General features: G+C 39.7%; 1 protein-coding gene across 1 annotated transcript in view; it reads right to left on the bottom strand.

Annotated features, from left to right (window-relative positions):
* Window positions 1–1,979: 1,979 nt before the first annotated feature.
* Window positions 1,980–12,596, bottom strand: part of wu:fc17b08 (ligand-dependent corepressor) — a 35,752-nt gene continuing 25,135 nt past the window's right edge. The window contains exon 7 of the mRNA XM_041790041.1: window positions 1,980–10,583. Within this exon, the coding sequence (XP_041645975.1) occupies window positions 3,755–10,583 (6,829 nt within the window). The 3' untranslated portion in view covers window positions 1,980–3,754. The remainder of the gene's footprint in view (window positions 10,584–12,596) is intronic.

Genomic DNA, 12,596 nt, shown 5'->3' with positions numbered 1-12,596 from the left:
ATTTCGCCTCAAAAGATCTTTTTTTTTTTTTTTGGAAAACTTTCATGGAATATCCTTAAAAAATTTTGGATTTTTTTCCTAACAGGTTGGAAATTAACTTTAAATGTTTCAAAAACTAATCCCCCCCCCCCCCCCCCGCCTGTTTGATTTCAAAGAATTATTTATCATATTACTATACATTTAAAAAAATAATAACAAATGTTGCCCAAAATTATTGCCCAAATTTTTCAATAATTTTGAATGGACATTTTCCAGATTTTTTCTATTTGTGCAGGAAATTTTATTAGACATTTTAGAGAATTTTCCTGATTCTTTTCAAAATTTTAACTGAAAATTTTATTGAATTTTATTCATATTTGTTAGGACTAAAAGAAAATTACCCAAAGTCAAGGACTCTTTTGACTACAGGCTTATATCTTCTAGTTTGTTTAGAAATTGACTAGTTTCATATTTACAGAAGACTGAATGTTGAGAATGAGTTATAATGATTTTGTTTTTCACAAACATCCTACCTGAACTCCAGCCATAGCCATCCCCTCAGAAAAATTGCAAACTTTTAAATTTCAACCTTTCAGGTGTCTATAAGTTGAACATGTGTGGGAGTACGCTGGAAAAAGCACTTTGCACTAAATAACTAATCAAAACAATCACTGGGATGGTTGATATTGTTGAGATGCATACCAAATATCATACATGATGTTTAAATTAGCAAAAGTAAAAAGTAACTCAGTTTTGAAATTCCAAGGGGGTGCTATGGAGCCATTTAACCACACTTCTGTGCAAAGTACATAAAATATCAAATTTCACCACTTGGAATTCACATGCAAAGCTTAATGAGCTCTGGGTCATGTTTAAGCTCCCAAATATGTCAATTATTTGGCCATAAGAGGAGGAAAAAGAAAAATTCCTTGCATTCCAGTGGGCTCCTTGCACTGCTTCCAGTGTACATGGTTGGTTCAGAAAAATCCCTGTACTATGCAAGTAGTTGAAATATAAGCTGGTGATATATATGAAATCGCTTACAATTTCATTTAAAAACAGACTTTCTGTGTTTAACAACAGAGGTGAATGAGTCACAAATTTCCTTCTGCTTCATTTGCTTCTGTGAGAAATCATTCGTTAAACCTCTAATTTCTGCAGTGACAAAGGAGGCAAACTGTTTATCAATCTGTCCCACAGCACGAGCTTCCTGTGGTTCTCAGCACTCTCACTTGTGAGCCATATGGCAGGCCATGACAGTCTCCGCCATGCATAATGCCTTCATTGGCTAGACCAGGGCATCTCTGGATCAGGCAGACTTGTTATCAGGTCACAGTCCATGAAGAACACAGATGCTTTAACTGCCCAGTGAACTCAACATGGCAGTTTTCTAGGTGCCTACTGGATTGTAAAATGGCACATATGAGGCTCTTTACACCTGTTATTAACAGATAGTATGGATAATCTGATCACAAGTGGATGACTCTGATTAAAGCTGTTAACACCTTTCATCCTTGAAGAATGCAGTCTGCCAATTAACATTTTTGGATGGAGAGTGTCGGCATTCCTTCACAGTGGCAAAGGAGATATCTGTGGAAAAATGTGGACATGTGCATTCTACAAAGTATGGCTATTAAAAAATGTTAGCAGTCAGTTATTGGAAGCTTACAGCAGTTGTGCTCTAATATCTAACACTTGGTGTGACTGTGAACCACATGGTTTTTATCCTCATTACTTAAGTCATGCCTTGTATACCACTTTTTAAAATGGTCTAAATCATGTCTTGGTTTCATTTTCAACTGTTAAGAGTGATCCACTTGTGATCATATCACTCAGGACAAATTAGATAAAAGGTACAAGCCAGCCCATAACAAGCAAGTCAACAAGCTGAGACACTTCTAGCAGTGACTGGCCTGTTGGACTGGCCTGCAGAATTGGAATAAATGAGCCAAGAAACCAAACATAAAATTCAAACATCTTTATATCAATTCCAGCAAAAATACAAAGTTCTTAACATAAAGATGTATCATTCTTGGGATTACCACAAATAAATCAGTTATTTCTTTCTAATATACAAAATCAAAATATTTAAATAGCAACTGTAAAGAATAAACATGTTCAAGTCTGGTATTTGGTGGGCTGTTTGAGATTTGCTAGATACATGAGCCTACATGAAGTTCTTAAATAACAATAAAAACATGACAGACATGTTTTTTTTCATTTTCAGACATCTTAACCTCTAAAGATAAATGACCATAAAAATAAAAAACACTGTGCTAAAACTGTATTTGTTTTCCTTTGACAACACACTAATGCATGATACAACTGTGAAAGGAAAGAATCTTCACATTATGAGCACATCTGCAAGACAGTCAGGGACAATAGAAAAAAATAATCTAATAAAATTGCAATATACTGGGAAAAAAAAAACAAAACAAAACATGATAATTCAAAAATTTACCATATCAAAGAATTACCAGGGACAATTTTATCACCCAGTCATTAATGTTAAAGCGCCCATAATCTTCATTTATATTAACCAACAGTGTATACCAATTTTTCAGGCTTTTTTACTTTGAAATATTGTGATACATGTGCCAAATTCCAAAGTCATCTCCAATTGTTTTTTTCTTTTCAGATTTGGTTTGGGTGTACATAAAAGTTTTAAATAGGTTTATAATTTTAAAGTACTGGACATCAATAATGTTTGGGGTTTCAGTTTTAGGAAGGTAAAATTCTACAAAGACGTCAGAGAAATTGTCTCCACATTGACAGCACTTGACACATGCAGAAAAAAAAAAAACTCAAAGTGAAGTTTCTACTGAGAGAAGAATGGATGCAACAAGCAGAAATGACAAAGGTACACAATCAGGATGACTGACCCCAAAAAATTAAAAAGAAACCTTGCATCATGGTACACACAGAGGACATCAGTTTGTTTCATATTTGACATCTAAAACAACTACATGAGAACCTTTTAATGTTAATGCTCTGAAAATAGGTGCGAGAATAAGCCTGCAACATAATCTACAGATGAAGCATGACGCACATACCAGGTGAAACGGAAAATATCTGCACTCTGTGAAACACAAATGTCCACTGCCTCGTCAGGAATAGAAAGCTGCTATAACTAAAGAACTGGTTTTTCACATTTTGCACATTCTATTTTTTACACTTCATAAATAAGGCACCTGGTCACAACAGTCACATATTCACAATGTTGTGATTGGAAGACAGGCTGGAGATACAAGCTGCCTACTTACTGTCAGTAAAGGTTTTCAAAAGCTGTTCTTCCGTCACATAGCAAGCTCTCTGAACTGTTCAACACATTGAAACAATAACTACATACAAAATAGCAAAACCAAGGCGATGAAGAAATTATTCGTCACCTTGATAGCTGCACCAAACTGTGATTTTTGTCTTCCCAACTTTAAATTAGAATAGGTTTGATAGGCTATTGTTATCTCCAGCTGTGTCATTTAGTGCTGAAATACAAAGCCAGACAGCAACTTCACCTGCTGGACAAAGCGTGGGACTTGGGTCGTCCAAAACAGTGAGCTAATGCTTGCAAATACTCAGTCACGTTTGCATTTTCACAATGAATGTTTGTAAAAACATATATCACTTTCTGGTCCTTCTTTACAGTTCTGTCTAATGAAAAAGTTTTCCCCAAAAGACATTGCAAGAGTAGAAAATAGATACTCTGTTCCTTCTGAATATATTGCAGATTAAAGAAAGTAACAAAATAAAGATAATCTCTCCCTGCCGGTCTTTTCTATTTTGCAAGTGATGTCCTTGTACGCTTAGCTGGGGACCCTAAATCCTGCTCCGTTTTCTTATTTGATGCCTTGTTTGAACTATGTGGCAGTGAGGCTGGTCGGACTCTCTTTGTAGGAGACCTCGAAGCCCCACCTTTTGTTGGCGTGGATTCAGCAGCTTTTCTGACTGCTTTAGGCGATGGGTTTGCGTTTTTCGTTGACTTAGTGGTCTTCTTTGGAGCAGTATTTGTGCTAGGGACCACGGTCTCAGATTTTCTTTGCGATCTTGTTAGTACCTGATCAGATGAAGCTGAAGCCGAGCTCTGCTGTGGGGTGTCAACAGCATTCTCAGTAACTTTTCTTTCTGCAACGGTTTGTGATGGTTGGTTAGTTTGGATTTTTGCAGCATTCATTTTATTCACAGTGGGTTTTTCAACTGCTGCCTTCTCTGCTTCTGCTTGTTTTTTGCTATCAGCCTTGCTTTTTGTTTTTTCCACTGGGTTGGGTTCAGGTGTTTTAGGAGATCCCAGGCGTAGCGAACTTCTCTTCACCGATTTCTTTTTGCTTGTTTCTTTTGAAGCTTTTGCATTGCTCTGGGCCTTGACTGCCTTGTCTTGAACAGGTTGTTTAGTGGGTTTTTTGTCAGCCGATGTTTTCTTTTTTTCTATTTTAGCTGCAGACTCTTTCGTTCGCTTACTGACAGGTATGGGTGATTTCTGTGCCTTTACAGATGGTTTAAGAACTGACTTGGCGGCAGGCTTTGTGCTCTCAAGTTGTTTCAAGTTGTTGGTTTTTAAGGTCTTTGAGGTCTTGCTCAGTCTAACATTGGTTTGCTGTACCTGCATCTTCTCTCTAATATTTGAGTATTTCCTCAAGATTCTTGCACTAGCTGGATTCTTTGTTTTACCGGAGGATTTCTGAGACTCACCGACCTGTGCACCGGATTCAGCAGAGGACTGTGACTTCATCAAAGTTGGAGCTGTACTGACAAGTTCTTTTTTCTCTTTCCCTTTGACAGCACCTGCCTCCTGCTCCAATGCTTTAGCAATCAGCTTCTGACTCTTGGGGTTGCTCTTAACAGGAGAGGCAACTGCAAACTTTTTAAGATGTTTCTTTAAGCGCTCTGCCTGCAGGCTTGGAAATACCCCCTGAGGGGTTCCCGAAACACCAGAAGCGCTGTGGAAGCACAACTGAGTTTCTGAAGGAAGACGTGTATTCACCTTCTTGACGATAACAAGGGACTTTGTTTCTGTTGATTCGAGGAACCAGCGACAAATACTGGTGAGATTAAAACCTTTCATAAAGAGCATTTGAACTGGTGAGTACTTCTGGTGCTCCAAAGACTTTGTTTTTTTAATCCTGCGTTTACTCCTCCATATTGCTGCCTGTCTGTCTGCTTTGTTTTTGTGTTTTGTCACTGGTTGACCCTCTTTGTCCATTTGCACCCATCCTCTTTGCATCTTATCATACTTAAGGTTCAGATTTGTAATAAGGTGTTGGTTTTCTTCCCCATTCAGGGTCTCCATAAATTTGTTTGTTTGTTTTCTGGGCTCAAGTCTTGTTGTAGTGACAGGGGTGGCTGAGCTTTGCGATAATCGTGGCTGAACAGATTCTGGGGGTGATTTCACCAGAGCTTTAGTTATTTTTTCTGGTATTATTCTGACAGGAGAAGCTATGTCACTTTGTTTTCCAGCTACAGTAACTGTACAGGTAGGAGGTGAAGTCAATCTTTGTGATCTCAGAGCTGATTTCTTGTTGTCCACTGGTGTCTGAGTAACAGACGAGGGGGACTTTCCAATCTTATTTCTTTCACTTCTTAGTGGCATTCTTGAGGGTTTGTCTGAAGAACTACTGTCATCACCACTTGCAAAACTGTCTTCTAAAGTTGGTATAATTGGATCCAATTTCAAAGCCTCTACTTCTGTTCGATAAACACGCTTAGTCCTTACTGGAACAGACTTTGATGGCATTTCAGTCTTTGTGGAACTCTGACCTTCTAATGGACTAGATTCCTCACTGCTTGATTGTTGTTTCTCATCCTTGTTGTCTACTTGAGCTTTTACTGACCTTGGTTTCTGTTGGGGCGTTTCAGCTTTTGAAGGACTTTGATTTTCCAATGGACTTGACTCCTCAATGCTTGGTTTCTTTACCCCATTGTTACTGTTATCTACTGCAGCCTCCCCTGATCTTTGTTTCTGAGATGAAGTTTCGCTCTTTGCAGGACTTTGACTTTCTGGTAGGCCAGGCTCCTCATCCTTGTTGTCTATTACAATCTTTGCTGACCTTAATTTCTTAGATGGAGGTTCAGTGTTTGAAGGACTTGGACTTTCTAATGGACTGGATTCTTCAGTGACTGTTTGCTGTCTCTCATCCTTGTCGTCTACAACAGCCTTTCCTGACCTTAGTTTCTTAGATGGTGATTCACTCTGTGCAGTACTTTCTAATGGACTGTCTTCCTCACCACTTGGTTGGTGTTTCTCAGCCTTGTTTTCTACAACAGCCTTCGCTGACCTTAGTTTCTGAGAGGGCTTTTCACTCTTTGCAGGACTTGGACTTTCTAACGGACTGGATTCTTCAATGCCTGGTTGCCGATTCTCATCCTTGTTGTCCACTACAGCCTTTGCTGACCTTAGTTTCTTTGATGGCGTTTCACTTTTTGCAGGACTTTCTAATGGACTGGATTCCTCACAACTGGATTGCTGTTTCTCATCCTTGTTGTCTACTACAGCCTTTGTTGACCTTAGTTTCGGAGATGGCCTTTCATTTTTGGCAGAACTTGGACTCTCTAACTGACAGGATTTGTCACTGATTGGTTGCTGCTCCTTGTTGTCCACTACAGCCTTTGTTGACCTTAGTCTCTGAGATGGCTGATCAATCTTTGCAGGACTTTCTAACGGCCTGGATTCTTCGATGACTGTTTGCTGTTTCTCATGCTTGCTGTCTATTACAACCTTCAATGATCTTAGTCTTAGAGATGGCTTCTCAATCTTTGCAGGAAGATCAAATGGAGTGGATTCTTCAATGGCTGGTTGCTGTTCTGCATTCGTGTTGTCTACAACAGCCTTTGTTGACCTAAGTCTCTTCAATTGTGTTTCACTCCTTGCAGGATTTTCTAATGTACTGGACTCTTCAAGGACTGATTGCTGTGTCTCATCCGTGTTGTCTACAACAGCCTTTCCTGACCTCAGTTTCTTTGATGGCGTTTCACTCTTTGCAGGACTTTCTAATGGACTGGATTCCTCAACACCTGATTGTTGTTTCTCATCCTTGTCGTCTACCGCAGCCTTTGCTGACCTTAGTTTCTGAGATGGCACTTCACTTTTTTCAGGACTGTCTAATGGACTGGATTCTTCAATGACTGTTTGCTGTCTTTCATCCTTGGTGTCTACACAAGCCTTTGTTGACCTTAATTTCTTAGATGGTGTTTTACTCTTTGCAGGACTTTCTAGTGGGCTGGATACTTCAATGACTGTCTGCTGTTTCTCATCCTTGTTGTCTACTACAACCTTTGCCGACCTTAGTTTCTTAGATGGAGATTCAATGTTTGCAGGGCCTTGACTTTCTAATAGACCGGATTCTTCAATTACTGGTTGCCTTTTCTCACCCTTGTCTACAACAGCCTTTGCTGACCTTAGATTTTTAGATGGTGTTTCACTCTGTGCAGGACTTTCTAACGGACTGGAACCATCACTGCTTGGTTGCCGTTTCTCATCCTTGTTGTCTACAACAGCCTTTGCTGACCTTAGATTCTTAGATGGTGTTTCACTCTGTGCAGGACTTTCTAACGGACTGGAATCATCATCTTGTAGTTGCCGTTTCTCATCCTTGCTGTCTACAACAGCCTTTCCTGACCTTAGTTTCTTAGATGGTGTTTCACTCTTTGCAGGACTTTCTAACTGCCTGGATTCCTCAACACTTGGCTGCTGTTTCTCATTTTTACTGTCATTTACTACAGCCTTTCCTGACCTAAGTTTCTGAGATGGCATTTCAGTTTTTGCAGGACTTTCTAATGAAGTGGATTCCTCACTGCTTTGTTGCTGTTTCTCATTTTTACTGTTATTTCCTACAGTCTTTCCTGATTTTTGTTTCTCTGATAGCACTTCAGTCACCGTAGGACTTTGACTTTCTAATGGACTGGATTCCACACTGCTTGGTTGCTGTTTCTCATCTTTACTGTTGTTTACAATAGCCTTTGCTGACCTTGGTTTCTTTTTAGATTGCAAACTGTCTTCTTCATTATTTTGTATATCCTCTGGAACAGTCTGTACTTGGTCACTTTCAGGGTTCGATTCTACAGCTGTCTCTTGGACTGTGTTTTCTTGGGACTGTTCAGTGGCTGCTGAGAGGGATGAGCTGACTTGTGGAGTAACAGGAAGTGGAGAAGGAAGTGGAGATAGGGGCATGTTCTCTGTAGACGAAGGAGCATGGGTAGCAGCAGGTTTTGGTGATAAAATTGAAGGGTCAGCATTTGATGTGGGTGGTGATGCTTGAGATTCAGTTGGCATCTGGATTGCTGATCTAAGCTGCCACTTGGACTTGGTGCTCTGAGACTGAACATCAAGCTGGTCAGAAAGAACAGGCAAAGTATCCTTGTCACTCTGAATTTTCTTTTGACTTTTGGTTTGTTTTGTCTTTGAGAAAAATTCAGCTGTTGTAGATGTTGGTTCTTTCACTTGCTCAGTCACAGGAGAAGTCTCCATACATTGAACAGGTGTTTCAGGTAGATTTTTCACCAAACATTTGTCTTCAGCAGTTGGGTTAACAGAATTCTTGTTGCTGTTTGAATTTTTAGGTTTCACTGGTGTTCGATTGGGTGATATGCTGTTACCTGATCTACGCCTCAAACTTCTGTCACTGGATGATACAGGTCTTCCATTGACATAACCCACTACAACTGTTTCATTTTGCTGCAGTCGTTTTGGCAGAGAAACAACAGATCCTTTTTTCTTGCGCCAAGGGGGTAATTCCTTCAAGAGTGCATCAAGTGTCTTAGTGGACACATCAAAGCTGCTATCATCATTGTCATTACCATCTTCTGTCTCTAAAGGAACAATGCCGTCAACTGCTTCAGAAGCTTTTATTTCAGGCTCTTTTGTTATCTGCTCCTCTGCTAAATCTGTGGTTATGGGCATTTCTGTAACTTCAGTATTGTCATTGTGTGTCTGGGTTTCTGGCTGCATTTCCTGAGGTTGCTCATCTTGTACCATCTCAATTTTACTTTCCTCTGTCTCTCTGTCTTCCACTATTTGATCCACTGGTTTTGGGGTGCTAGTCAGCTCAAGAATAGGCTCATTAGTAAGCGGTTCATCTGATGAAAGCTGGGTCTCAGCTTCTTTAGCAGTAGTACTCTCTACGGACTCTACAACTGTCTCTGTTATCATTTGCTCTGTATTTTCATGAACCTCCTCTCTTGGCTCAGGCTCTTTGTCTTTTTCTGCTTCAGATGGAGTCTGACAAGCACTTTCTTCACATGCTGTCGTCATGCCTGAATCTGCAGACATACGCTGTTGTACATCTGTGTTCCAGTTGATTTCTATACTCTCAGTAGGTAAGCTTTTCGGTGATGAAGGAACAGACTGGCCCTTGTTCTGACTCTGGTCTGTCTGACTTGTTTCAACTACAATATCTACTTCACTGGCTGCTACCTCTACAGTGTCTCCTGTTCCTGGTATTACACTTTCATCTGATTGTTCAGTGGACATTTGTTGAATCATAGTCTCCGTACATGTTCCAGCAAAAGGCATATTCACCGGTGGTACGCCTTCAGGCTTTGAAAGGACTTGTTTTGGGGTGACCAGTGTGATGAGTTCTGGCATAGGGTTGGGACAGTTACCTCTCCCAGCTAATGTACGGACTGTCTTTAACTCCCAGATTTCATCTGAATACATATGTCCTCTGGTGCTTTTTCTTGCATTGCGACGAGGGACCATGCCACTATGCCTCTTTTTAAAACACTCTGTAATAGGTTTGTCAATAAAAACAATGTCACAATGGCCAAGATCAGGGTCAACCATTCCCTTATAAGCGGATTCCCTGACCTGATGATCAGAGGATGGCTTGATGGTCTTCCTGGCAGTCCGAGGAGAGTCTGGAGGAATGGTCACATGCACTGAAAACAGTTTTGTAGGTGAATCTTTGGCATGCCTAAGAGTCTCTCTCTGCCTAGCCTGATGTGTGCTACTAGACTGATTGTGTCTTTTAATGGAAGAGCTGAGTCTAGCACTGTGAGTCTCCGTTCTGCTAGATGAATTCAAGTTACCCTCTCTGTCAGTGTCAGAGTGAGATGAAAGAGAGCTGTTCAGCACACATGACAACCTCTTACCAGCAGCAACGTTGCTTGTCATGATTTTCAGTCTAAGAGGTGCATGATCACCATGATGCTTGTTTTCCGAGCCAGCTGGATCAGCTTTGGCGGTGACCAAAGCCTGGTTAGTCTTCAACCCTGAGCTGCAAAAATCCAAAGCAGGACCAGCAGCCGATGTTTTCGGCGATCCCATTTTCTCAGGAGCATTTTTCGTTGCACAGGTGCTTTGGATAGAATAGGACATATCGTGGACTTCAGATTTAGGGGTGGATTCACTGGGAAACCTTAAATCTATGAGCGACTTCTCCGGAGTGACGGCACTGGATTTTGGAGTGGAACAAGTTGTTCCCTGGATCCCAGAGGTAGAGATAGAGTCATGCTGCGAATTGGTAGATGCAAGTGCTTTGACCTCCGTCTGTAAAAACCCAATGGCATCTACTATCTGTCTCTGATGGTGGCGACAGAGTTTGGCCATAAAGTGTTCCAGTGTGGAGGTGGACTGCAGGTCTTTTGCCTTTGAAACAAGCAACTCTGGAGACTCACTGAGGAGGAAAAAAATAAAAAAAGATGTAATTGCAATCAAGAAGATTTAACAATGCTTCATGCAATTCACAAGTATCTCATTTTTACATTGTTGCAGATAGATGCTGCTTCCCCTACAAGTCTCTTGGGAAAATTGCCAAAAGCTGCTGGGGTTGTATGAAATAATTCACAAAAACACCCCGACATTCAACATTGCATATTTATTAGAAGAATAGGTGATTTTAAAAGTGGTCATCCAGTGAACTTGACCAATTACATTGTTACAGCTAATAAATTCTGCTTTACACAGATGTGATTTTTGTTACAGTATACATCGAGAAACATGCACAACACAATTAGTAATGGTGGACCACTTTGATTAAAACATATCACATTTTTATCACTTGAAGAGCAAACACATTAAGGGGAAATATTGAAAACATCATTTTTGTTAAGTTTTAATGCATTTTGTAACAAGAGCATAAGGTGACATTTAGATACAAGTGCTCAAAATTTAATGATAAATCCATCAAAATAAAAATCAAACATGAAAGAACATACACTGAATTAGTTATTCCAACTCCTTTGAGGTTTTGTTTGTGCTGATATAAATGTTACTCACTAAAAAGGGGGCTGGCATGTTTCTTTTTTCACTCAAGTTTGTAAGTGAGGTAGGTATATTACAAAATTCTCCAATACCTTTGAAGAACGTATACCATCACATTATGCAAGAAATATATTCTCTTATAACTCTGAAAGGCTTTTATTTTGTAAAATCAAAGTCCCATCCAGGCTACACTGAAGTTTAGACAAGAGCAAAGAACAGGGACATGATACCATATCTAGATTCCTGAGGTTATAGGTCACAAGGCTTTGTTGTGTAACAAAAAATATTAAAACCTCTTCATATAGTCTGTAAAGATATGCAGGCAACTGAAAGATTACCAGAAGTCAAATATCAGATCCTCTGTTTATTATTATCTGAAAGTATGTCTGTGTTCTCTCATTTTCAACCCCTTTAAAACACAATAATCCTCTGAATGTACACACTATACCAGTGGTTCTCAACTTGTCTAGCCTCAGGCCCACCAACATCTTGGATGACAAACCGTGACCCAAATTTCCAAAGATTTTCAACAATGCACATTTAGTTAATAAAAATGTTGCACTTAAGATCTTGGATGGCACATAATTTATGACAGGAAAAAGAGACAGGGAAAACAGACATGTTTTACACCCCTCTTTTCCCATGATAGTGTGGAAATTTTGGCCAATTTTCCAGAGATTTTGAGATATTATTTCATTGACATGGTAATAACAGTTCTTGTATGGCAAGAAAAGGAGATAAATGAGTTGCAGTATTGGTAAAATATTTAAATGTACCAATTATTACAACAAAACAGTTGAATAAATGGTATGGTTGCATTTTCTTCATAGACTTTTGCCACCATTTTTTCAAGACACACACTAACCCACTGAAAACCACTCCACAACCCATTTTTGGGTCCCTACCCACCAGTTGAGAACCACTGCACTAGACGATTCATCCAAACTGTGAGACCACACACCTGCCATTTGTAGTAACGGCTTCACTGAGGAGATTACACAGACACAAGATCGTACAGAAACTTCTGTGATAAAATGTGTCCACAGCTGGCTGTACTGACGTGCTTCTGTTTAGTTAACGTACTGGCTGAGAAGATTAGATTGGTGTTTTTGTTGGTGATCCGATTGGTGACACTACCTGGTCTGCTCACTGTCACCAACTACTGAAGGTGTTCTGTCAGAGGCAGCCAACCTGGAATCATTAATATCAAACATGTTTGATAGGGATGCACGATATTGGATTTTTGACAATATCTGATATGCCGATATTTACAGATTAATTCCAGGAATTACTGGTACCGATAACTAAATGTTTCTCAAACCTTGAACTTCAGTCCTTTAAACACACTTCAAGGTTTGAGGATGAACAAAGAAACAAGCTTTAGTACCTAAGACACACTTTTAACTTTAAAGAATAAGAATAGATA

This window comes from Cheilinus undulatus, linkage group 6 (genome assembly GCF_018320785.1).
Source record: "Cheilinus undulatus linkage group 6, ASM1832078v1, whole genome shotgun sequence".
Lineage (NCBI taxonomy): Eukaryota > Metazoa > Chordata > Actinopteri > Labriformes > Labridae > Cheilinus > Cheilinus undulatus.
The sequence above is the reverse complement of the archived record's forward strand: the minus strand, read 5'-3'. Positions and strand labels throughout refer to the sequence as shown.